Source organism: Equus quagga, chromosome 15, assembly GCF_021613505.1.
Source record: "Equus quagga isolate Etosha38 chromosome 15, UCLA_HA_Equagga_1.0, whole genome shotgun sequence".
Lineage (NCBI taxonomy): Eukaryota > Metazoa > Chordata > Mammalia > Perissodactyla > Equidae > Equus > Equus quagga.
Genome location: NC_060281.1, coordinates 71,250,752 through 71,275,569, shown reverse-complemented (window position 1 = coordinate 71,275,569; position 24,818 = coordinate 71,250,752). Strand labels below are relative to the sequence as shown.

At 58.0% G+C, this 24,818-nt stretch overlaps 3 protein-coding genes across 8 annotated transcripts in view; 2 read left to right on the top strand and 1 right to left on the bottom strand.

Moving 5' to 3' along the window:
* The window catches only part of TMEM120B (transmembrane protein 120B), a 38,722-nt gene extending 37,626 nt beyond the window's left edge, over nucleotides 1-1,096 (top strand). For 2 of the 3 annotated variants that reach the window (XM_046639963.1, XM_046639962.1), the window contains one exon: nucleotides 524-1,096. In XM_046639963.1, coding sequence (XP_046495919.1) covers nucleotides 524-703 — 180 coding nt within the window. In that variant the 3' untranslated portion in view covers nucleotides 704-1,096. Of the gene's footprint in view, nucleotides 1-459 lie in introns of all 3 variants that reach the window. The other variant, XM_046639961.1, reaches the window with a different exon arrangement.
* Nucleotides 1,097-2,319: 1,223 nt separating this feature from the next.
* Nucleotides 2,320-24,302, bottom strand: RHOF (ras homolog family member F, filopodia associated). Of its 4 annotated transcripts, XM_046639959.1 has the most exons (10): nucleotides 24,108-24,302; nucleotides 23,642-23,684; nucleotides 22,143-22,248; nucleotides 20,243-20,346; nucleotides 14,742-14,929; nucleotides 13,921-14,536; nucleotides 13,541-13,628; nucleotides 5,124-5,233; nucleotides 4,901-5,035; nucleotides 2,320-3,901 (listed from the first exon to the last, which is right to left on the bottom strand). In XM_046639959.1, the coding sequence occupies exons 6-10, from the start codon at nucleotides 14,062-14,064 to the stop codon at nucleotides 3,737-3,739; spliced, it is 642 nt and encodes a 213-aa protein (XP_046495915.1). In that variant the 5' UTR covers nucleotides 14,065-14,536; nucleotides 14,742-14,929; nucleotides 20,243-20,346; nucleotides 22,143-22,248; nucleotides 23,642-23,684; nucleotides 24,108-24,302; the 3' UTR covers nucleotides 2,320-3,736. The 4 variants fall into 4 exon arrangements, with proteins under 4 accessions (XP_046495915.1, XP_046495913.1, XP_046495914.1 ...); XM_046639957.1 differs by lacking the exons at nucleotides 23,642-23,684; nucleotides 24,108-24,302 and adding an exon at nucleotides 23,064-23,626; XM_046639958.1 differs by lacking the exons at nucleotides 23,642-23,684; nucleotides 24,108-24,302 and adding an exon at nucleotides 23,314-23,626 and having other exon boundaries at nucleotides 22,143-23,216.
* A 150-nt stretch (nucleotides 24,303-24,452) lies between these two features.
* The window catches only part of SETD1B (SET domain containing 1B, histone lysine methyltransferase), a 22,962-nt gene continuing 22,596 nt past the window's right edge, over nucleotides 24,453-24,818 (top strand). Inside the window, exon 1 of the mRNA XM_046640409.1 lies at nucleotides 24,453-24,700. The gene's annotated coding sequence lies outside the window, so the exon portion shown is untranslated. The remainder of the gene's footprint in view (nucleotides 24,701-24,818) is intronic.

Genomic DNA, 24,818 nt, shown 5'->3' with positions numbered 1-24,818 from the left:
TGCCTGTGCATATGTGTGTGTAGTCGGGGTCCTGGGGAAGGCTGGGCCAGCTTGGGGAGAATTCTTTCCTCCACCGCTCCCCTCAACTCCCTCCGTGGGGCCTTGCTACCCAGAGCTCCCTGCTACTGGGGCCGGGGAGCCTCTCACTGGTCTGAGAATCCCAAGGAGGTTCACCCCATCGAATGCTACTGGGAGCTGCAGAAGGAGCCCCCCAGGACCCTTCCTGACCCTGAGGACTCTCCCCCTTCACCCAGTTGGCCCAGAGCTCTGCCATCTGCGGGCAAACCCTGCAGTTTTTGGGTAGCTGGCGCTAAGGGGGTTGTGAGTCCGGGGGCAGGGTGGGCACTCAGCGAGGGGGCCGATGGGAGCCCGCACAGCCTCTTCCGTCTTTGCCCTCTTCTCTCTGCCCTGCCTTCCTGGCCCCTGGCACTGCCCTTCTCTGCACGCCCCCCGCCCCAGGTGTTCGTGTTGGCACTCACATTCCTCGTCCTCTTCCTTGGCAATTTCCTGACCACACTCAAAGTCGTGCACACCAAACTCCAGAAGAACAGAAGCAAGGCAAAGAAGCCGTGAGCCCCCGGACTGTGAGGCTGCAGGGGGATCCCAGTCGGCACCCTCGCTGCCGATTTCCTCCCCTACAGTGTCAGTGGCCACTGACAGCAGTGACCTCAGGGGCCAGTGGCATCGCTGGGAGCAGGACTGAGGCCCTGGACCGCGGCCGGACAAGAAGAATGTGACCCGAGCCTGTCTGCACAGTATTAGCCCCACAGCCTCCCTATTTATGACATATTTAATCCCAGACCTCCCCACCTCCCTAGACTGGGTCAGTCTTCCTGGGGTGGGGGGCCTAACCTCAGGGAGCCCCTCTGTCCCCACTCCCATCGTTTGAGCCCCTCAGTTGGGGTTTGGATGTGCCTCGCTGGGGTCGGTTGATGCTGACCTGCTGCTGACTGAGTCCCAGACGGGGGTGGAAGGACACCCCTCAGCATCCTGTGGAGCCTCCCTTCTCCAGGCACACCCCTTCCGCTGTAAGCTCCCCCCTCCTCCTGGCCCCTCCTCCTCCCAGGTGGGGGTATTTAAGTTCTCAGAGAACCACTGTCTGTGCCTCGTGCTCTTTGTGCTTCTCGAGTCTCCTGCCTGCTGACCACCACGGGAAGGCAGGTCTGCCGCCCTGATGCCTGGGGCTTGGTCCCTGGAGCAGCCAGGGTTCGGAAGGTCACCACCAGAGGGCACTGCAGCCTCTGCATCTTTCCCGTAGTTCGAAAGCCTTTTTGACACTGGAAGTTTGGGTGCACTCCTGGGGGTGTCCTGACCCCCACCCCTCAGCCTACCGTCCTGAATTCTTGCAGTGAGTGCTTAGGGAGGGGGACCAAGACCCTCAGCGCCGGCTGGGACCTACGCCATCCTGGAGGTCACCCGCCCTCCACCTCCCTCCCTTTGCCTCAGAGGCTGTGGAATGTGGGGGCGGTCTGCGCAGGTTTACTTCCAGGAGGCCACACTCAGGCCCCCGGGCAGGTCTGCTGGTCACCTTGTCTTAGCTTCTGGATTCTTGGGGAGGGTGAAGAAGCCAATAGGTTTGGTTGAATTTTCTCCCCACATATGGGCCTCAGCTACTTCCCTACAAATCCCCTTTGGCCAGAGTTCACAGCTGGTGTCCGTGGCCATGCTTTGGCTCTCAAAGGGGCCTAAACTTTTAAAATTAGTTATATTTTTAAACTATGAAATTTCCCCTTCCTCTGAGTAAGATTACACATAAAAATCTAGATTTCTGGGGGCCAGTCTGGTGGTGTAGTAGTTAGGTTGGCACTCTCTGCTTTGATGGCCCAGGGTTCAAGGGTTTGGATCCTGGGCGCGGACCTACACACTGCTCATCCAAGCCATGCTGTGGTGGCTTCCCACATACAAAATAGAGGAAGACTGGCACAGATGTTAGCTCAGGGCCAATCTTCCTCCCCCCCCCCAAAAAAATAAATAAAAATCTGGACTTACGGTTTGCCTAGAAAAATGAAAAGATCTGGTAATATTTCCACAGGACAGCAACTGGCTGGGCTGAGCTGCCTGCCTAGGGTGGTGTGCTTGTTTTCTAGTTTGCCACAGGCCCCACCACTCCTTTTTATCCCTGTCCTACTTCACTCTTTGGGTCTTCCATCAGGCCCTTAGGCACTGGGGTTTGCCCTACACTAGGAGTTGGCAGACTTTTCCTGTAAAGGGCCAGATGGTAAATATTTTAGGTTTTGTGGGCTAGATGGTTTCTGTCACAACCGCTCTAGTCTGCAGTTGTAGGGCAAAGCAGCCAATGCATAAATGAATGGGCGTGGCTGTGTTCCAATAAAAATTTATTTGCAAAAACAGGCAGCGGCCAGATTTGGCCCACAGACTGTGGTTTGCTGACCTCTGTCCTAGACTATCATTTGTCCACTAGGCCTTCGATTCTGCTAGAACAAGAGGTCCTTGGTCTGAACACTCTGTTGACTCCCCAGGGTATGGCAGGGCCTTGGGGAACCAGGGTGGGGTGGGGTGGGGTGGACTTCAGAATTCCCTTTTCCTACCACTTGACTTCAGAGAGCCTCAGGCTTAGTGGGGGCTGCAGCACTGCAAGGGGGGCTGAGGCAGGAGCCCCCTGAAGCCATTATCCCTTCTTAGGCAATGCTGACTCCCAGGCTCACTCAGGAACCAAGCAGCTGTCATCTCTGGGGCAGCAGAATCACCTTGTTTAACTGCTCCTGGAGCCCCGACCCCAGACCTTCCAGGAGGTTCAGGGAACCCACGGCTGGGGGTTGATCAGGTCCCTTCTCGCAGGTGGCCAGGATGGTCTCAGCTCCAGAGCTCCACATCTTGGCAGAAGTGGAGGCTGTGAGGGACAGAGGGGAGCTTGATGACTTTAAATGACCCAGCGCTGTCCTTTTGCAGATAAGGAAACAGTCTTTAGAGAACTGACTCGCCCAAGATCACTCAGAGCTGTTGTCACTTTTCATCTCGAGTTTCTGGCAGTGGGGGGTTGCAGGTGAGAGGAGTTCAGATGGGTGGTCGAGTCTACTCTTTGCTTTTTAAAGTGAGTTTCTTCTTGGGCGTATGTGACCTGCTCTGGAAAGATGGCAGCCAAGCCGAAGGCTGAGACTCAAGTCCTGTGTGGGGCAGAGGAGGGAGGGAGGTTGGGTAGGCGCTGGTGCCTGTACTCTCCTGATAGGCTCTGGTCCCTTCGTGGCCCCCAGGTTCCTGGGGAAAGGAAGCAAGAAGCTGGAGGATGCAGCCAGGCCTATCTGAGGAGCCCAGGGAGGCGGGTAACATGGGAGCTGCAGGCTTGGGGGGCGCTATGTGGAGTGGTGCCAAATCCACATTTACCCACGTACCAGATGTTTTACATTTCAAGCACAGGATTTGAGGACCTATTGGCTGTGCAAAGAGGGGACACATATGGCTGGGGGGAGGTTGTGAAGAGGGCACTCCTGGGTCCTAGGGGCAAATGCTACTTCCAGGGTACAGAGGGACTGAGTCCAGCACCCTCACCTACCACCACGCAGGCCACAGCTCCAGTGAGCCCAGAGGTGAGCTCATGATCAGAGCTCCAGCTGAGAGAGTTCCAGAATGTTCTAATAGTGTGGCCCCAGGCACTGGAGATGCCCAACTCCAAGTGTGCTTCGAGAATTGGGTCTGGGACCGGATCCTGGGGAGCAGTCTGGGCCTAGGGAGCCAGGCCCTGTCAGTCCTGTTGTGAGGGCCGTGTGCCCCCGAAGGGTCAGAGCAGCAGGCACACACGGTTTTTTTTCTGCCTCTGTGCTTTCTTCAGAGCACTGAGGGCAACCTTGGCGGCCTCTCGGAAGACATCCTCCACATTCTCCCGAAACTTGGCGGAACATTCCAGGTAGAGGGCAGCTCGGATCTGTTCGCAGGCGCTCTGGCCCTGGTGGGGGAGGGGCCGGCATTAGATGAGGGGCCTGGAGCATGGGGTGCCTCCTGACACCCCCTTGAGGGTTTGGGGCTGGCATTGGGGACTCTCCAGGGGCGGAGGCCTTGGTGTGGGGCCCCTCTCTCCACCCCAGGGCCAGCCCCACCAGTGAGTGTAGATGAACACGGCCTGTTCGCTGTGGCCCACGGGCTGCAGCTGCTGGGAGAGGCCGCTCCTGGCCTACCCCCACCCGCCCTCCAGCCTCGGCAGAGAATGGCAGCACGGGCGGGCGTGGTCAGTCTCTGCCAGGCCTGAGAGAAGACCTGAAGGCCCCAGGACAAGAAGGGCTTCCTGCAGGCCTCTCCCCGTCTCTTCTCCAGAGCACAATTTAGGCAACTGAGCTTGCCATTAGAGGAAAAGATATCTTTATTTCTAAAACAAATTTACTTTTATTAGTGCTTGCTTCTTTTTATTAAACTTTATTAGTTTTCCTTTGTGTTCCTTTTATTCTCCCAAGCCTCACCCAGAAGGCCGTGCAGTTTTGCTTTGCCCACGAGACTCTCCTAGGTAGGGGAAGCCTGCTTTTGAATGAGGGCCTGCCCCTCCGGTCCCCTGGGGAGACGGGGTGGGGGGGGGGTGTGTGGCTAAGAGCCCAGACTCGAGCCAGAGTGACTAGGACAGGATCCCTGACTCCACTTCAGGTTAGCTGTGTGACCCTGGGCAAGCTACTTAACCTCTCTGGGTCTCAGTTTCTCCCCTGTAAACTTGGGGATGCTAACAGTCCCTGCCTTAGGGTCATAAGGGTTAAATGAGGTAAGTAAAGTGTTCACATAAGTAGGCTCTCAATATTAATATCTTCAAATTAGCATTCTTAGAATCCTGCGTGCTTCAGCTCCCCAAAAGGCCACTAAGGCACCCCAGTTGCAGAGGCCAAAGGCCTGAGAGGCTTTTCACCTATGGTTGTGCCCAGGGACCTGGGCCCCTGGTGGGAAGGGAAGGGGGCCCCTGGCCGACCTGCATGTAGGTGATGGGCTCCAGCTGGGCCGCCCGGAGCTTCCGCAGCTGCTCCTTGTCCTTCCTTAGGTCTGTCTTGCAGCCGATGAGCACCATGGGGGTCCCACGGCAGAAATGAGTGACCTCAGGGAACCACTGTCAAGGGAGAGGGCGGGCATCAGGGCTGGGGCCGGATCCGTGGTCCCCAGCCCCAGGTGCAGGCTGGCTGGGAGATGGGCCTCACCTTGATGAGGACGTTGTCATAGCTGGTGGGGTTCATGACGTCATAGCAGATGAGCACGAGGTGGGTGTTCTGGTAGGACAGGGGCCGCAGCCTGTCGTAATCTTCCTGCCCTGAAACCAGAGAGCAGGTGGGGGGTGAGGGAGGCACCACTTCCTTGTCCACCTGAGTCCCCTGTCTGGGCTCAGATGGGTGAGGGGTTGGGGTCTCCTGGGCAAGTGACTCCATGTCTCTAGGCCTCAGTTTCTTCACCTATAAAACAGAGGTAGCAGCCCGCAGTCCTGGACGGTAGCCAAGATTACACAAGATAAAACCCATGCAGTGCTCAGAACTGGGCCCGAGTACCGGGTACGTGCTGGGAGAACAGCTAGCAATTACGCGATGATGATTACATCCCCCCACCTGCCCTGGTGCTCAGGTTGAAAGTGCAGACTCGGAAGCCCCATCCCTCCCCTCCCCGAGTGGGGCAGGGCACTGCAGTTAACCGTGGAGGGTGACCCCAGGCTCAGGGGTGCGTGGCCTCCGGCTGAATTCCTCCTGCCATTCTGGTACACGCCAGTAGGACTGTCAGGGGATGGCTGGAGATGACCAGCACGCTCCCGCCCAGAGCCACCTGCACAGCAGTTGTCAGCCCCGCTGCATATCAGCCTCACCTGGGCAGAACTGAACACTCCAGGGGCTCGCCGCCCCCGCCCCCCCCTTCCCCCAGCACCAACTGAATCAGAACCCAAGGCTTGGCTTCAGCAACAGTGGGTTTGGTTTTTAAAAACTTTTTTAGTAATTTTTTATACTCACCATTTCAAACATACAGAAAAATTGCAAAAAAGCATGCAAAGAACTCCCTACTCAGAGGCACCAAGTGTTTACACTTGGCCCACCCCCCCACCTCCCCCTGTTATCTATATATAAATGCCTTTGAAGCACGTGAGAGGTAATTGCAGGCGCTCGGCTTCTTTGCCCTGGAATCGGTCGTGGATTTCCTAAGAGCAAGGACGTGCTCTCACCTCCCACAGTCCCCGGATCGAACCTGAGGAGCCAGCGCTGACAGTGTTCTCTAATCCAGCCCCCAGGCCGAGTCAGATCTCACCAATAACGGCCTGTGGTCTTTTTGTCCTGGTCCAGAAGCAGGCCCAGGACCGCACTTAGTCATCATGCCCGGCATTTCTGAAAGACTCCCGAGTGAGACCCGCCCTGGGAAGGGTGCGGTGACTTCCCAATGCAGAGGCCCAGGGTCCCCCACCCTCGCTCCTCCCTCTAGCCTGTGGGGGCCTGGGTAGCGCCCGCCTGTCCTCCCCTCCCTCCCTGCCAAAGGCCTCTCGGGACAAGTGGCCTCTCCACTGAGCGAGCCCAGGCCACCTCCTGCTCCTGGCTCCCCTCTGATGACAGGGCACGGCCACCCTCTCCCTTTCCCATTGGCTTTTCCTCAACCCAGGAGCCCTAAGGGGGTGCAGTGAACAAGAGCCACAGTTATGACGACAGCTGGCCCAGGAGGACTGTCCATGCTGTGGTGCAGCCAAAGTCCCCCCAGCACTGGAGGAAAGGTGAGGGGTGGTCGGGGCCCACTGGACTCAGATCCTCCTGCCCTCATTGCCACAAAGCTGGAGAAATCCTTGTAAGACGGTGGGAAACGGGTCCAGCGTGCTATTCCAGTCCATCTCCCCTTTCCACGTACATCCCCAACTGTCCCCTCTCCTAACCTTTGTCCATGTCTTTCTAGACTTGTGCCGTCCGATAGGGCAGCTGCCAGCCCCATGTAGCTACTTAATGAACATTAAAAATTCAGCTTCTCTGTTGCACTAGCTACGTTTCAAGTGATTAACTGCTACATGCAGCTGGTGGCTACCGTAATGGGCAACGCAGGTGCAGAGCGTTTCCATCGTTGCAGAAAGTTCTGTTGGACAGCATGGCACCGTCCTCGTCCAAGTCACCGTTGGTCTCCCATGCCACCTCCTCCCTGGCCTCCTGCTGCTCCTTGATGAATCCATTCTCCGCCAGGCAGCTGGATGGATCTTAAAGCACAAGTAAAATCCTGCCCCTCTCCCTTCAACTGAAACACTCAGTGGCTCTTGATTGTCTTTTGGGTAAATCCAGCATCTCCTGGTGGTCCATCTGACCTGGCACCCACGGACCTCGACCTCATCTCCCTGTCTCGATGCCCCCTCACTCACTGCAGTCCAGCCAAGATGGCCTCCTCACTGTTTCTCACACCCATCAAGCTCTTGTGCCTCAGAGCCCTTGTACTTGCTGTTCCCCACACCTGGAATACTTTCCCTCATTTTTGTTTTCCATTTTCTTCCTAGCATTTTATTTTTAAATATTCAGACTGACCATCTGCATTATTTCCTTTTTCAGGATAATTGCCTTCTCACTATTTCTACTTAATAATAATACCACTTGATACTTCATATGCATTTTACAGTGCTTTTGCCTGTAAGCGATTAAGAAGTCCTTACAACCACCACCTGACGTGCCAGTCGGGGAACTTAGGAATACGCCCATTTCCGTATAAAGAGAGTGAGTTTCAGAGAAGTGAAGCCGCCCACCTGAGGCCACTGAATTAGTGACTGAGCCAGGACCCAACCCCAGTTCATTAAATTCCAAGTCAACACAGCAATGCTCTATTCTGCTTTGCTTTGTGCAAAAATCGGTGCTAGGCCTCTTCGCTGCCATGATGCGGTTCATCATTCTGACAATACAGACATTCTCATTCCCTTCTAGAAATACGGCAGGAGTGGACAAGCAGTTGTTAAGTGCGGCTCTGACGTCTTCCCTCATCTCGCACAGCTGATTCCTGCGAGAGGCCTTCCCTCCTCCCTCGAAGTCCACCCCGTTTGTCCACAATCTTTACTCATCCATGGACCTGCCGTCTCCCCATGGACTGTAAGCACCCAGAGGGCAGGGACCAAGTCTGTCCTTAAAAATACTTCCCGGCCCCCAGGAGGCGTCCACTCAATAATACTGACTGGTTGTTGAGGTGTTCAGCTCTTGTCAGATGAGCAGAGACGACAGCCGAGATGTGCCCCGGGGTTTAGCAATTACGGCCTCTGATGATTTCAGCAGAGGCGATGAGAGCAGAAGTCGGGCTGTGGCGGGTTGAGGGAGGAAGTCAGACCAGCCCTGCTCCCCATCAGGGCCTCTGCCCTTGCTGTTCCCTCTTCTAGAATGCTCTTCCCCAGGTAACAGCACAGCTCGCTCCCTCCTTTCCTTCAGGTCTCTGCAGAAATGTCACCTCCTCCCAGAGAACTTTCCCAAGGACTCTGACACCACAGCCTCCTTCGCAGTCTGTGGGCTTTATTTTCCCATGTAGCGCACACACTTCCTGACCTCGCAATATCCGTCTGCGTTTTTTGTCTCCCCCATGAGCACGTATGCCCCCTGAGGCCAGGGGCTGGCTCTGTCCTCGGGACAGTGACACACCGGGGAGACAGCAAACTCTGCGAGTGTGGTGAACCAACGGATGAGTGGGTGCGTGAAGACAGTGGGAAACTCATCTACTCGTCGGTGTGGCTTTCAGCCTTGGGAGTGCACTTCGCTTCTATCCCGTGTTAATTCAAGCAGCCACCCGGGAGGGGAGCTGGGCCCAGGAAGTTCTTCCTGTTAAGAGCCCACGTGGCCGAGGGGGCCTTTTTCAAGGTCATAGACAGGCTGCCTGTGAGCTGGAGTGCCAACTCAGTCCCCAACTCCAAGGTCAGCTGCCTGCCAGGCCACTCGAAACGCGCCAATTCTCCCAGGAAGCCTTCCCCAGCCTCCCCCAGCCTCCCCCAGCCTTCCCCAGCCTTCCCAATGTGGAATTAACTTCTGGACCTCAGTTTCCTCATCTGCGAAATGGATATGTGAGAAGCAGATGGGGCTTGACGACAATAATAAAAATGGTAAATACGGGCAATATTTATGGAAGAATGCTCACTCATCATACACCAGGCCCCATCTAAAGTCCTTTACCTGCACTCATTCCTTACTACAACCCTACGAGGTAGGAATATTGTTATTCCCATTTTACAGATGCAGAAACTGAAGCACAGAGAGGTTAAGTGACTTGCCCAAGGTCACACAGCTAAGGGGAACTCTCTAAACGACAGAGGACCATAGGTAGGACGGTCGGGATGCCTCTCTCTCAGTCCACCCTAGAGGGTATGGAGCTGTCCTCACCCTACAAGAATCAGCTCTGACCAAATGAGGAAAGGCTGCCAACACAGGCATCTCAAAAGAGAGAGGGACTCCGGGAGGGGCTGAGCAGGCAGCCCAGATCCCAGCTCCCCCTCCGGGTTGCCTTCCTGGCTTAAATGTGCCTGGCTCAGCTCTCCCCGGGATTTGGTGTGGGCCTCCACTTGGGGACCAGGCCTGCAGTCTGGACTTCCGGGTGCCGTTGACCTCGTCTCCTTGGGAGGGGAGTGTTCTAGCCATCTCTCCTGTATGAGTCAAGAGAGCCAGGCTCCACTCAGACTCACGTTCTGTGACCTTCCACCTTCCCTCTCTGGTCCTCAGTTTCCTTATCTGGAAAAGGGGGTGATAACCCTGCCCCTGATACTGAAAGTAAAGGACTTTCAATGCTGAGCAAAGGTGAGAGATGGCTCCTGTCGTTATGACTGAAAATAGAAACTCCCAACGGCCAGGGTAGGGGGTTCTAACCCTGAATCTTTGGCCCCACAAGCTTTGAGGGCCTCCCAGCCATAAGGTGATACCTCCCATTTACCAACAGCGATGCCGAGACTTAAAGGGGCTGAGCCACCTGCCCACAGGCACACAGGGATCCCCCTCAGGCCTCTGAAGATGTGCTTGAGAGGTTAAGAAAGCCCCCGAGTTACGTTCAAAGGCATCTGTTTCTGGCGAGGAAAGGTCTGAGCCCCGGCTCCCCTCAAAGCTGCTCATCTTCCTGAGGTTGGCGGGGCTGTGGGGTGGGAGGAAGTGAGGCTCTCGCCTCCCGCCAGGGTATTTCCTTTGTGGGAAGGAGCTTTGCCGCGGCAGTCATCTTTCTGGGCCGAGGGGTCTCTACGGCCAAGCTGGGTTGAGGAGAGAGGGTGTCATGGGGCCACAGTGGTCCCCACATCAGCTGGAGGGACAGACACAGGGCAGGCGGCTCCCAGCTCCAGCAGGGGCGTTGGTCAGGGGAGGGGCGCAGGCAGTGTGAGAAGCAGCTGCTGGAAGAGGAACCCACTTCTACTAGCACTACTGGGGCCCACCCACCTGCGTTTCCTTCCCCAGAGACAGGAGGGGCTGGGGTGGGGGCAGCCCCAGCCTGGAGCTGAAAGCACATTCTGACCCACCCACAGCTCGGCTCCCCAAGCTTCCAGTGCTCCTGGCTCCTAGACACCCCTCCTGTGCCTGATTCCTTGTCTTAGCAACCACTTTGTCCCTCACTTTTCCTACTGTTCCCATCTCAGGCTGGGAAGGGGACGACGGCTCCCCACCTCCCTGGGCAACCCCCACCCCATCCTGTGATGCCCCAACCCTGGGCCCCACCCAAGGCCCAGATAGCTGTCTCTGGTTGGTGTCTTAACATCCCACCTCGTGCCCGCCTCCCCTCTGCCCAGGAAACTTCAGACCTCACCACAGCTTCCTGCCTCTGAGGGTGTAGGCCCGACGGGCGAGGCTGCTAGGGTAATGGGTGCTCACAGCCCCCACCCCTTCACCTTTGAGCACTGAGAACTCTGTAAATCCTCCATCTACCCTCCCACTGCTGCGGTGTCTGTAACTGCTTCTGCGGGACGGAGACAAGTGGCCTCCCACGTGGACTCCTGCGACCGAGGCCCTGGGTGTGGAGAAATTCAGCCTCCCAGGGGCCACCCTTGTCCCAGAGCTCTGGTCATCACAGGTTGGTTGGAAAGATGCTGCCCTGCCCATTCCCATCCCCCACCCCGGGGTCGTGCCCATCAGGTTCTAGAACCTTCTGCAACAACCTTTACTAGACTCATCTCCAGCTCGGCCACTTCCCTCACCCCCCTTAGTCTCTGTCTTTTTCTAGTTGGTAACCTGGCCATCCTTTTCTGCCACGTTCTCCTGACATCTGTCCACCCCACAGGTAGAGACAAATCTCATTGGCTTTATCACACAGGACCTTCTCCAGGGGCCTCTCTGCATCCAGATTTATTTTTCATTCCACAAGCCTCACTCTAGGACAAGCACCGTGCTGGGCACTGGTGTACGTAAGAGGAATGACCCAGTCTCTCCTTCACTCTGCTCCCGATGATGGGCTTCCCAGGTCACAGTGGGACCCCCTTGAGGTGGCAGCAGCCCTGTTTCTCCCTCCTTCGGCTGTCCTGCTGACTGTGAGGCCAGTCGGCCAGTCTACTCCCCCAGGGCTCCAGCTGGAGGTTCAAACCCCAGCTCTGCTTTTCTGCTGCTTGAAAGACTCCCGCTGGGAAAGCGGGGGTGGGGGCCAGCGCAGAGCTCCGCCTGACAGATCCAGAAGGGGCTCAGGCTTGGGGCTTGGCCTGAATGGTGGAGGTTAACAATCACAATGACAACACTTAGCCGTTCCCAAGAGAGAAAACCCAGTGCTAAATGCTGCATGTCGCACAGATCTGATTTAACCCTCACGACTATTGTAGCCCTGATTACACATGAGGAAACTGAGGCCCAGGTGTCCCTGATGACCCAGCCAGGGGAGCTGGCGTCAAAGCCCAGGTCTGACTCCAAAGCATGTGGCAGGAAGTCACGGACGGGACTATCATTGTCCAGGGGAGTCGCATGCTTCTGATGACTAGAGATGGGGCTCCCTCCATCCCTCCCACAGCAGCAGTTAGTGCAAAGCCTTCCGTACACCAGGGAGAAGCTTTCTGGAGCCTCCACACAACAATCTAACGGGTTCTTTGAGCATCTTTCTCTGGGTGAAGTTAGAAAGATCAGAAGTGGCTCCTGCGCTGGGTCTCATGGGAGAGGCTGAGTGAAGGGTGAACTCTGGGGATCTGATAGGGGAGGCCCCGAGGTCAGGGGAAGGAAGAGAAAGTGAAAACTCTCCTCTGGCTCTCCCAGCCTGTCAGCCCTTCACCCATAAAGTGGGGCTAATGGACCTGCCCCTCCCTGGCTCCTGGATGGGAAACATATGAAACTTCAGGTGTCCCAGACATACCACCATTTTTACTGCTTTCGTGACCTCGCCCTCGGGAATTCCTCAGAAGCCTTTGGCTTTCCCAGTTCAGTGGGCTGGAGGCATGGCCCTGTTCTGGGGGCAGCCCTGCAGGGCTCTCATCCAACAAGAGGGGATCCTTAGAGGCCACTCAAGGCGGGGCACACCTGTACAGCAAAGCCTGCCAAAGTCAGGAACAGAGGGAGGGTCTGGGACTGGGGCGAACCTTTCTCTGATCCTCTCCAGGATGGAACGAGAGATGCTAGTGGCAGCCTTGGGGACGGGGTGGGGGTGTCTGGGTTTTGGCTCCATCCAAGACCAGTTGGCAACTTCACCTCACACATACAAGGCTTGGCTTGCAAGGGAACCTGATGACATGATTCCACGCAGGTCATTAAACACTGAGTCACAGAGGCTGGGTGAGGCCCCAGCTGGGGATCCTGACCTTTGCTCCCCAATACTGACCTTTGGCCCAAAGGGGAGCCAGAGCAGGACGGAAGCTACCCGAAGGCAGCCCCCTCAAGTGTTACCCAAATCCTCCCAGTGGCTGTGCTCCTCCACTCATCCCCCAGCAACAGGGACCCTGATGACTGTTGCAGTTAGTTAGCGTAAATCCCCTTGCTTTAGGAGCTGCAGGTGGCAGAGAGAATCTTATCTTGGATCTTCATTCCTTAGAGCTCTGTTCCATCATCAGTGCCTGGTTTCTTCCCAGGGAATCGAGAAGACACAGACCTGTAGCCACAGAATCCTAGAACCACAGGCTTTAAACTGTAGACCACAGAATTCCAGAATCACACACTGTAGTCCAGGGAATCCCAGAAGCATGGGACTCAGAACTTGGGTCCACAGGACTGTGGAGTCTCAGAACTGTCAGCCACAGAATCTTGGAATCACAAGCTCTGATCAGTATTCCAGAAGCACAGAACCCAGAAATGCAGCCCACGGAATCATAGCACCAGGGCATTCAAATCTGCAGCCCACAGAATCTGAAGAGACCACAGCATGTAAGGCACGAAATCCTGGAACCATGGGAAGCAGAAGTAAAGCCCGTGGTTTTCTAGAACTACAGAAGAGAAACGAAGCCGTGGGCCCTCAGCACATCACGCTAGCAGGGTGTTCCAGAAGCTCACCTCCTCCAAATACCCTCCTTTGACAGATGGAACGACTGAGGCCTTTTTGGACTCCAGGCGGTGGTTAACCGGCCCCCAGCCAGCGCCCCTCCGCGGCCTCCATGAGTGATGGGATGTCAGGGCCCCGCAAAGGCTGACGGGCCCGGGATGCCCGGCGGGGGATACCCCTGCAGGGGAATCCCTTCGGGCGGACCCCGGGACCCTCGGCACGCAAGCGCACTCACCGGCGGTGTCGTAGAGATTCAGGGTCACCTCCTTGCTGCCCACAGTCACGCTAGCCGTGTACTTCTCGAACACGGATGGGGCGTAGTGCTGTCGGAGAAGGGGTCGGGTTGGATCTTAAGGAGTGGTGCGAAGACCCAGAGTCCGGCTGGACGCCCCCTCCACCTTCACCGCATCCGGCCCAGCCTCCCCCTCACCCCGCTGGGCTCTGGAATTCCCGAGGGAGCGCCCCGGGGTGGCGGCCGCCTCTCCACGCGCAGGACGCCGGGGACCCGGGGTCCGGGCTCGTGGCGCAGGCTGAGGGCCATCCCTCGCCCCCAGTCGCCCCAAGCAAGTCCCCTCCACCCAGCCTACCTGCCTCCATCCCCCCGGCGGGCCTCACCTCGGGAAAGGAGCCCTGGCTGTACACCATGAGCAGCGAGGTCTTGCCGCAGCCGCCGTCGCCCACGATCACAATCTTCAGCTCCTTCCTGCCCGGGCCCGGGCCCGGGGCGACGGTCGGGGCCGGGGCCCCGGGGGCGTCCATAGCCCGGAGCCGGCAGCACTGGCGGTGGCTCGCCCGGCGGAGCGCAGGGGCTGAGGGATCAGGGGTGGGGGCCGCCCCCGGGGCGGTGCTACAAGATACCCCGCCCCTTCGGAGCTGGCACAGCCTCCGCCAGGCAGCCACCTGGGCCGACCTCCCAGCCTGTTTCCTTCTTGCTAGGGTCCTGGCCCAGGGCGTTCACCTCTCATTTCCAGGGAAACTGAGGCAACTGAGAAACGGAGTGCTAAGCGGCAAGCGCAGCTCCCACCCCCTCACCCGCGCGTCACGGTGCGCCCCCCACAGGCAAGATCCGAACATTTCGGCCGCTCCTAGCCCGGCACCCCTGATTGGCAGGCTCCGCCTTCTGGCAGGGTCCCTCTGATTGGCCGGCTCGGCCTCCCCCATCAGCCAGGGATTCTTCGATTGGCGGACTGTCCTTCCAGCACTCGGGTTCGAGGAGCCTCGGTCTCCAGCTCTGGGAACCCCCCCGCCCCAGCTTAGCCCCGCCCCAGCTGCGCGGCCTGGGGCAAGCCCGCCTCTGACCTCAGTTTCCCCGAAGGAGGTAGGTTGGTGGTGCCAGGGAAGACGATGGCACGGGGGTCGTGTCTGCCCACCCGGTCTGGCCCTCCGGACACCTGTGCGGCTGCGGGTTGAGGGTGGGGAACTGCGGTTCCACTTACCTACCCCTCACCTCCCTGGGGGCGCAAGGTGGACGTCTGGCGCCCTCTGCCGGGCGATCGCCTCGGCGCGGGCGGCTTGGGGAGCAGGTGAACCTCCCCGGAACAACACCCTTTCGGGGGTTGGCCCCAAACAACGCTGGCGGGAACCTCTTTCTAGCAGGGGCCAGAGGCGTGACCCGAGCAAGACACTGTCGAAGAAGGGACGGGGAAAGCCAGGGTAGATCTAGTGGAGATAGCTGGACCCTACTCCATCCGCTTTGGAGATTCATTAACACCCACCCCTACCCAGAAATTTGTATTCTCCAGCTAGCAGCCACATATCCTTCATCCCAAGGATTCTCCTTAATCCTCCCACCCCCCTAATCAAAACAGCTATTTACTGAGCACACTATAAGGACAGGCATTACCAGGGCGGTGGACAAGATCGCCCCTGCCCTTCCATCCCTGCGACCCTGGGGTCCTTTGGACAAGCCAAGCCAACGGTCAGAGGGACAGAGGAACCCCTGGACCCGGTGCGCGGAAGGCAGGCACTGAGGCATGGCCAAGTGAGAGAGCAGGGTCCTCCCAGCTGGGGTAAGACCTCGAGTGTTTGCTCAGAGGGGCTGGCAGGACTCAGGATCCTCTTGCCCCCCACCCCCACCCCGAAGATTCCCAATTTTCAAGTTCTCAGCAAAGACCAGGTAAACTACTTCGGGGAGGAAACTGCCAAGCTGGCAGTTCCACAAATGCCAGGTCAAGGTTTTCAGTGGATCCAAGTCAGGATCTGACCACCAGATGGCAGCATCGACTGCCCGTGGAAGCCCCAAGAGCCCAGAGCTGGAAACAGGACAGAAGGCCCAGCTCCAGGTTGCTGGGTGGAGGCCCCATCCTGTCACCAGGAGTCAAACACCCCTAAACAAATTTACAGCAACTCATTCATTCCTTTTTGCAACACAAGTTTATTGAGAGGCAATTATGTTCCTGCCTGAGAGGAGCTCAGTCTTGGGGGAAGAGGTCTAAAGGAGTTTGGGAGATGTGAACAACTTAGAGGACAGAGTCCCTGTGGGGTTCAGGGAAGGTAGGGCTCTGGGTGGCACATGAACTAAGCTTGGCAGTGCTGGGAGGGCAGGCCAGTGGAAGCAGGATGGATACCTAGCCTGAGCAAATGCATGGTGGCTCGAAAACCCCAACAGGTTTGGCAGTGGTGGGGGAGTGAGGAGTGAGGCCAGACATGGTTGGCAAGGTAACCAGGGTTAGATCATGGAAGGCTTGGCTGCCAGGCTCATGCTGGGTACTGGACAGAAGGCTCCTGAACAGGAGGAACCCAGCCAAAGCCGGGACCTCAAGCTCTCTCTGGTGACCAAGGAAGAGCTGTGATTGGCTGGTGGGATAGGCATGGGGCTGGGGCCATCTTTCCATAGAGGCAGCCTAAGGCTGGCAAGAGAGGAGACCAGGTCCAGGGACATGTCAGAAGTGAGGTTCCCCAGGACCATGGGAGGAGGCTAGGGCAGAGTGGCCATCACTCAGGGAGGGGGAGCATGGAAGAGGGTTTTGAGTGAGGGGAGGACCACTTACCTTCGCAGCCAGCCCCAGGCCTCTCCCCTCTGGCTGCCTCAGGCGTCACCCTGAAGCTCAGGGAGGACTGGAGGGGAAGAGAGGGAGGGAGGCTGCCTCATCTGGGAGAGGCCTGGGGAGAATTCACTTAGGAGGGTCTGAGCAAACTGTGTCACCCGAAACAGGGTTAACCGCACGAGCCCATGGGAAGGCTCCTGACTTTGCTCTGATCTCAGTTTCCACCCATCTGAGAAATAGGGCTACGATTTAGACTTATGACAGAAGAAATGACTTACACGAAACTGAGGGGAGGGAGGAAGAGGAAAAGTGATTCTTCTCAGCTCTGCCTGAGTCCAGGCAGAACAGCTGATGCTGGCCCCAGCCCGCCCACCCACCCCTGCCTGGCCAAGGCTGGCAGAACCCCAGCCCCACCCAGCCTGGAGCATGTTTGATTTGGACCCAGCTCCAGTGGTGGTGCAGGGGCTAGATCTGTAGCTAAAAATACCCAGGAGCCAGGCCAGCTGCTTGGAGCTTCCTCAGAGGCGCCCGGCCCGGGCAGGCCACCCGAGGCGGCCGGCACACCCACAGGCATGGGGAGCCCCACTCCCTTACCTATAAGATTGTCTGAGGACCCACGTCATTCTCTCTATTCACCAGGCATTCCTGGAGACCGAGGAGGGCCACGATTCTTTAAACTGGTTCTTGCTACAGAGTTGTTGGGACACAGAAGCCTACGGGAGCTGGCCAGGTGGCATTTGTGGGGTGCCTGTGCCATAATGAGGCCAACTGAACACAGGAGAGAAGCACTTCTGTCTTATCAGGGCAAAGGTTCTGATGGGGAAGTTAATGGTAATTCTTATGGCTTCCACCTCCTTGTACCTCAGAATATCCTGAGATCATCCACCCGGGATGAGGCAGAAGAAACTGAGCCTTCACAGATTAAGCTGTTCTTTGAGGTCCCAGAGATGGGAGATAGCCAAGGCCATCTGCCCTCACCCCAGGACTCCCTCCAGGCTTCAGCACTGGGTGGGGGAGAGTACAAAAAGCTCCCCTCTCACAAAGCCAGACTCAGAAACAAAAGATTATCAGGCCAACTTCCCCCTCCAGGTTCACATGGGGAGACCACTGTTCCCAGAGGGGCAGGGACATGCCGAGGTCACTAGCCAGTTGGAGACAGCACTGGACCCAGATGGCCTCTGAGATGGCGAGGTACCTCTCTCTCTACAGTCCGGGAAGAGGCCTCCCGTCTGGCCCAGAGGGTCCAAAAGGTCGTATTCCAAGCTGGGGCTCTCGGAGGGGCCGGAAGAGGCGGGGCTCTGGCGTCCAGTAGTAAGGCAGGTCCAGCCACCTCCCTGCCTTGGGCCGCCCTTCTGCTGGCGTGGCCCTTTGGGCAGGCCCCACCGGCTTGGCGCCAGGACCAGCCCCGCCCCACGCTCCCTGGGTGACCGGTAGGCGGGGCCACCCTCACGGCCAGCCAGGAGGAACAGCAGCCTGTGGACAGGTTGCCCCGCCCCTCCCGGGCTCCACGAGGTGACACTGGGAGGGGGGGAGGGGGAGGTCAAAGAAATTAGAAAAAGGGGTGAAAGAGAAATGGAAGCAGCGAGGGAGTACAACCTTCCAGGTTGTGAGGATGCCTCTCCCTTCCAAGAATCACACCTAGACCACAGCTTCGCACCTAATTGCTCCCTAATTGGTCCGAGGGCTGGAGCAGAGGAACTGGCTGTAGCCCTCCAGGGTGCTGCTAGGCAGGGAAGGTTTAAATCATTTCACCATCCCATGCCCATGGGAGGTAAAGACCCCTGCCGGGGGAGCCCCTAGGACTCTATTCAAAGGGACGCAGGACGCTCTCAGTCGGCCGACCCGTCTCCTCAGTGGCAGAGCCAAATAGAAACCTCAGGTTTGGGGCAAGTGTGGAAGGAGGGCAGAGGCTTGAGATGCTAACAGTAGTGTGAGTGCAACAACTCTACAAAGTGCCTTCCCCTCTCCCCTCACCCCAGGTAGGGGGAAGGCTGCGGCAGGGTGCACCCCCTTCCCCCCCAGCAAAGGACAAGATGGACCAAACCCAGCTTATCTGGGGTTGGAAACCCTCACAGGGCCAAGGCTTGGCAGCCAGGAGGAGCCAAGAGCAGCACGCTGCTTACTTTCAACCAGACAGCTTTCCCAGCTCCCGGGCAGTGATGCCAGCAGACAGCTGGCATGGGAAGCAGCCCAAAATAACCCAGACAGCTGGGGTGAGGGGGTGCCATGGACACAGGCCCTGGGCTGGAAGTCAAGACACCTGGAACCCCATCCTGGCTGCTCGTGGTGGCCTTGTGACCTTGGGTGAGTCACTTCTACTCTCTGGGTGGGTGAGTGATCCAAAATCGTATCGGATCATGGAAAAGCCTGTGGAGCTGGGGGCAAGCCACCATCCCGACTCAAACTACAGAGGAGGAAAAACAGCGCTGGCTCTCTGCCTGCAGAAAGGCAGTCTTCCCTTTGCCCTGAGGCTTTGCCACGTGCTTGGGGGGGGAGGGGCTGGTGGGGGAGGAGCTCGAAGACAGCCCAGCCCCCACTCCCTGCAGCCACACTAGAATGGAGGCCAACTAGTGTGAAGCCAGAATGCGAGGCCGGCCCCCTTAATCGCACTAATCCTCCCACCACCCTTTTCAGCATTCATTATTATCATTTCACACCGGAGACTCGCCCAAGGTCGCCAGCACGGCATACATTCAAGCCCTGGGCCGCCTGACTTAGAGCCTCCCTTGAGTAAACACCAAGACGCCCAGGTCAAGCCCTATGGGTTCCCCCAAACCTCAGTTTAGCCCTCACACTGAGGGGTGGAGTAAAAGTGGGCAGGGCTGATCTGACAAGGCAGCCATGCCCCCGCCCAAACGGGGCGGCACCTGGACCCAAATGGCTCATCAAAGTAATCTCAAACTAGAGATCACATGGGGCAGGTCGGAGATCAAGGGTCCCCTCCAGCTGTGGAGCTTCCTGGAGACAGGATGGCACTTTGCGCAGTCAGCTCAAGTTAGAACAGGGAGAGAGTTGCCATCATTACCAAGCTAACGAGTCTGTGCCAAGCTGGGGGCTCCAAGTACACGAGCTTGCATCCTCCTCACAACACCCAGATGTGACCAAGCCCAAAGGTTCTCAAAATGTCCCAGGTCACAGCATCAGTTCACCTGGGAACCTGTTAGAAATGCAAGTTCTCAGGCCCCATCTACTGAATCAGAAACTGAAGGACTGGGCCCAGAATCCGTTCTAATGAGCCACCCTTGTGATTCTGACGCGCACTGAAGTGTGAGAATCACTGACCTAGCCCCGTTTATGCAGATGGGGAAACTGGGGCTCAGAAACTGTGCAACTCATCCAAGGTCACAGCAGGTAAAGGGCTAGCCAGGTTTCAAATCCAGGTATGGCCCATTCTAGAAACCAGGCTCCTTTTGGGTGGGGGGTGGGGAGAGAATCGTGGGAATTCCCAGGAAGGGGAAGAACACTCAAGAACCCTCTTTCTCAGAGGAAGGTGACCCAGATCTCAGGTCCTTCGGTTCAGCTCCCTAGCAGCCAGACACCAGAGGCCAGCTCCTAACAGTCACCCTACACGTTCCCACTGGGGGCGGGAAGGTAAGGCCAGGCTTCCTGGCAGCAGACTGTGCCTTTCAGAAGTAAGAGGCTTCCTGGGCCCTCCCCCCACCACCAAACACACAACTGGGAAATACTTGCAAGCGCAGCCTGTCGTAAGCTGCTAAATACGGCAGAGAATTGCACGCCCCAAACTCCTGACAACAGAAGCTGACAGGCAGGGATGGATGGACCAAGCAGGCCCAGCAGGCAGCCGATTTCACACACACAGTCCCCCACACATCTGTGTGGGGGAGGGGCTGCAGAACCAGCCTGGCGGGTTTGGGGTCCCCGCCCTCCCTGGGCTCCAGGCCAAAGCCCCCCAAATCTCCCTCGCAGCCTGGGAAAGGGCTCACACCTACCTTAGTGGGAGGATTGTCAGAGTCAAACTAGGCCTGCTCCTGCTGTCCAAAGGACTGTCCACTCTGAGGGAACCAGGCCCGCTGCCCCTTCTCCGGTCGAGACCCTGAGGGGGAAAGAGTCGGAGGGTTTGTTAGGGAGTCGATGACCACGAACCGGACAGGATCTCCTCGAGGGAAGGGGAGCTTTACAAATGCCGCGCGCCCCTCCCCAGCTGCCAAGACGGCCCTCACTCTGGAATGGATGGGGGGGGTGGCTGAGTCACCAAGGTTCAGCCCGGGCGACGAGCAGCAGGAGGCGACTCATCTGCATTTCCAAAGGCCCGCCCCGTCCGCATCCCCTCCCCCAGGAAGGGCCGGAGATGAGGGTTTACCCCAGAGCCCTCCGCCTCGGGGGATCCCGGGGAAGGCCCGCTCAGCCTTCCCAGACCCCAACCCCCACCGCAGCTCTAGAGCCTCGGGGTGGAGGGCGTGCCGCGGGCGGCCAAGCCCGGGCGTCGGCGGCCTCCGCGAGGGCCTCGCGCCCAAAGTGGGGACAAAGGGGGCCCCCCGCCCCTCGGGCTCTGCGATCCAAGGACGCCCCAAACAGGGGCGCCCAGGCCCGGGTCGGCGGCGAGGGAGGCTTCCGCGGCCTCCGGGGCAGCCGGCCGGGTCAGGGGGCGGCCTCGAGGCCGCGGCAGGCCCCGTGGCCCGCTGCTACTGGCTCCCGCGCGGGAGGGAGGAGGGAGGGCCCCGCGGCCCGGTCTGCAAGCGAGGCCGCGTGGCCCGGCGCGGGGTCCGAGGGGCGGCGGAGCCCGCGCTCGTCGTCGAGGCCTCCCGGGCCAGGGCGTCCACGCGGGAGGCGGCCTCTCCTCCCCTCCCCCCGGCCGCCGCCTCCTCCCTCCTCCCGCCGGCGCGCGGCAGCCGCCACCGCCCGAGCCGCGGGCGGCGCGCGAAATGGCGCCCGTCTGGCCGCCTCGCCCGGCAGAGGAGAGCACGGGAGCCGCGGCGCGCGACGCCCCCAGGCCCGCGGCCCCCGAAACGGCCTCCGCCCCCCCCCCCCCCCGGCCCGGGGCGCTGGGCCCTGCGGGCTCTCGGGGCCGCCGCCCGCGCCGGGCTCCCGACCGCGACCGGGGAAGGAGGGAGGAAGGCAGGAGAGCCGGGGCCGCCATTAGCCGCCGCAGCCCGCCCGCCAGCCTGCCAGCCTGGCCCCGGCGGCGGTGCCGCGCTGAACCTGAAAATAAAACTCGAGTTTGGGAGGGAGGAGCGAGCGCGGCCGGAGCACAGGCAGCGCGGGCAGCGGGCTGAGAGATGCTGCGTCATGGTGCCAACATGGACGCCGGCCTTTGTCCTTTCTGCTTGGGAAGTGCAGGCGCGCCCCGGAGCCCCGCGAGCCGGCCGCGGAGGGCGAGCCCCCCCTAGTCCAAAGGGAACGAGGCCCTAGGTCGCGTGGGGAGGTTGCCTTGTCTTTTGAGTCCCTCATTTCCAAAGCACTTTAATTTCTTCTCCCCACCAAGGCTCAGACCTAGAAAAGCGAAGGGGACGAGCGCAGGCGGCCCCGTGGACGCCCGAGGTCGCTGGGGAGACCCTCCTCTCGCCTCCGGGGCAGAAGGGGCCAAAGGGTTTGAAGAGCCCTCCTCGTCCCCCTACCCCTCCCCGATCCGGGTGCCAAACACAAAGCTCCAGAAACCTCCTTCTCTCCTCAGCTCCCAAACATTTGCAGCCCTTGGCCTGCTCTAAAAAAGATTTCCTCGAAGGGGCAAAAGGCACGTTTTTTTTTTTTTTTTTTACTCACCCGCTCAGCCCGGTGCCATGGAGTCTGGAAGATCAAGCGGGGCGGACGTTTTGAGTATCTTTTGGGGGGGATTGTTTAGTTGGGAATATTTGGGGGGATGGTGGTGTCTTTTTTTGTTGTTGCTGTTACCTTTTGGTAAGTTACACTGTCATGGCATTTTCTGCTCCTTCCACTTCTGCAAACTTTCCAGGGTTGGGTTGGCAAAAGGCGGCTTCGCAGAGGACTGTTTACTGCTCTGGATATAGCAATGGTGGGATCGTCATTAAGAGACAAAAGGCGAAAATACACAGTCAAATCAAACAAAAGGCATAAGACGCACCGGCCATCCCAACCATCACAGAAAATACCCGCGACTTAACGTTGGTGTTTGGCTCGAACCAGCTAGGACTTGTTTTCCAGTTTTAATCTAGTTTCCTGTGACGGCTTTAGTCTCTTTACACAAAGAGAAGGTCTTCCTTTCCCTCACCCACCCCCCTACCAAGACGAGAAAAACAGAGCTGTTTTTCTTCAAATAGATCGATTTTCAAAGAAAGTGTACATGTTACTGGGAAGAAAGCTGACTAGCATTTATTGCTGTAAACATTTTCAAAAGCTTAAAGCTAAAAAACCTTAGCTTTATAAAAGCAAAATCGTCTAAAAGCATTTTAACTGGCTTATATTAGACAAGAGCGACAAAGACATACATGCAGATGAAGGTTCAGAAAATTAAGGACATCTCAGCAACATTAACATGAAAACTGCACTGCGTAAGGACAGAATGGATTGGGTACTTACAATGTAAAAGGTTTTTAGAAACTTAAAAGTAACAACTGCTTACAATTTTTTGTTGCTGCCATTTCGCTAGTCCTAAAACTATACATTTAAAACATTACCTTGTTAAAAAGAGAGCAGAAGGAGTTAATAAGATGGCCAGGTTTAAGTGTTTAATAGAGGAAACTATATATATTTAAAAATTTATTGTTCAGTCAAGAGAATACAGATTAAGACAGCTCCAAGCTCCCCCCACCCACCCAAGAAAAAAAGAGGAAAAAAATTAAATATGTCATTTACTTAGGTTTTTTGGAATTCAAAATTGTTAACTGCTGACATTAATGGTGTGCTATGACCTAGTTATACAAGACAAAGATGGATTCCAAGTCATAAGGAAAAATCCAGATCTTTTTAAAAAGTCTTCTTCATTCTTCCAATTGTGAGTCCTTTAGCCTGTTGACAAATGTTAAACACAACACTGAGGCGTCCTGAACTGGATGGTGGAGTCAAAGGAAAAACATTCCCCATTTGCAACAAAGGAAAAACCCACTTGGCCATTTAATTCCATTGCAGAAAAATGGCTCCCCTCATCTGTTGGCCTCTCCTTGGTGTCTGATGAAGGATGTTTTGAGACCAGCGTCTAATAACTCAAGCCCGATAGAAGCCGCGCGCTGATTGGCTGCCGCGCCCTGCCGCCCTGCTCCAGCCAATTACCTACCCACGGCCAAATTACAAACCCCGAAAAGAGCCCCAATATGAAATACACCACCACGAAGCCCCGGCGAGGCGGCTCCCTCGCCTCGGCCGCCCGAGAGGAGAGGCAGAGGGGGCTGCAAACGCGTCCTCGCGAAGCCCGGGAGCCTCGGAGTTGAACTCACAAAATGGAAGCCGCGCGCTGATTGGCCGCCGCCACTCCCGGACCTTTAATAAAGAAAGGGGAAGGAAAAGATAAATGCAAAAAAGGGGGACTCTCTCCTCCGCTGGTGGCTGGAGGAAGAAGGAGGGGGGGAGAGAGAGGCATGTGTTCAAGACAATTACAGGGCGCTCCTCTCCAAAAATAAAAACAGAGAAAGAAGCTTCTATCACCCAGGTCCAGGCGAGGGCTGCATCCTCCCAGGAATGTGAATGCTAATTTGGTTAAAATCCTGGTTTTCCCTCCCCAGCTCAGTTCCAGGGGGGAGGGGGTCGCGGGGCAGAAGAGGAAGCCGGAGCGGAGATACCTCGATTGCAACTCGTCTTGAGTCGTCTTGCCTCTCCCCACGGCTCCCAACGTTCAAACACACAATCACACACACATACACACCCCAAAACCCAGCCCTTCCCCCCGAGCCCCCACGCGCCCACCTCCGGTCTTGGCAGTTTGGAAACAGTTTTGGAGGCCCGAGGCGCGCACCGCGGCGGCCGCGGCTCGGAGGGTAGCCCCAGCCGCGGGAGGTAGAGCCTGGGGAGACCCCCTCCCCCGCCAGCCAAGACCCCCACCTAAGTCCCAGCAGAATAAATAAATTAAAAGGCCTTCCCCCGGGGAGGGGGGAGGCAGTGTGGGAGCGCGCGAGTGAGGGGTGGGGGGCCGCTGGGGCCCGGGGCTTTGGCGGCGCAGCTGCCGCCGCCGGGAGAGTGCCTGGGGAAGCGGCGAGGAAGGAGAGGGGAGGAGGAAGAGGAGGAGGAGGAGGAAGAGGAGGAGGGTGAGCGCTCGGGTCGGGCTCCTTAGCGGTGTATTGTGGGATGTGCGGCTACTGGGAGCCGAGCCTCCGCCGCCAGCCGCCTCCCGGGCAGCAGCAGCAGCAGCAGCAGCGGCGGCGGCAGCAGCTCCGGGCCCGGCAGCCGCGGCGGCGGTGCCCCCCCGTCCCGGCCCCCCGTCCGGCCGCCCCGGCCTCGGCTCCCGCGGGGGACACCATGTACTGGCTGGCGGCGCAGGGAGGCCGGCGCCCGGCGGGGATGTAAGCGCGGCTCGGGGAGGGAGAGGCCGCGGCCGGCAGCCGGGCAGCCCGAGCCCCCGGCCCCGGCCGAGCGAGCGGGCGAGCGGGCGGGCGGGCGGGCGGCGCCAGGCCTGCCGCG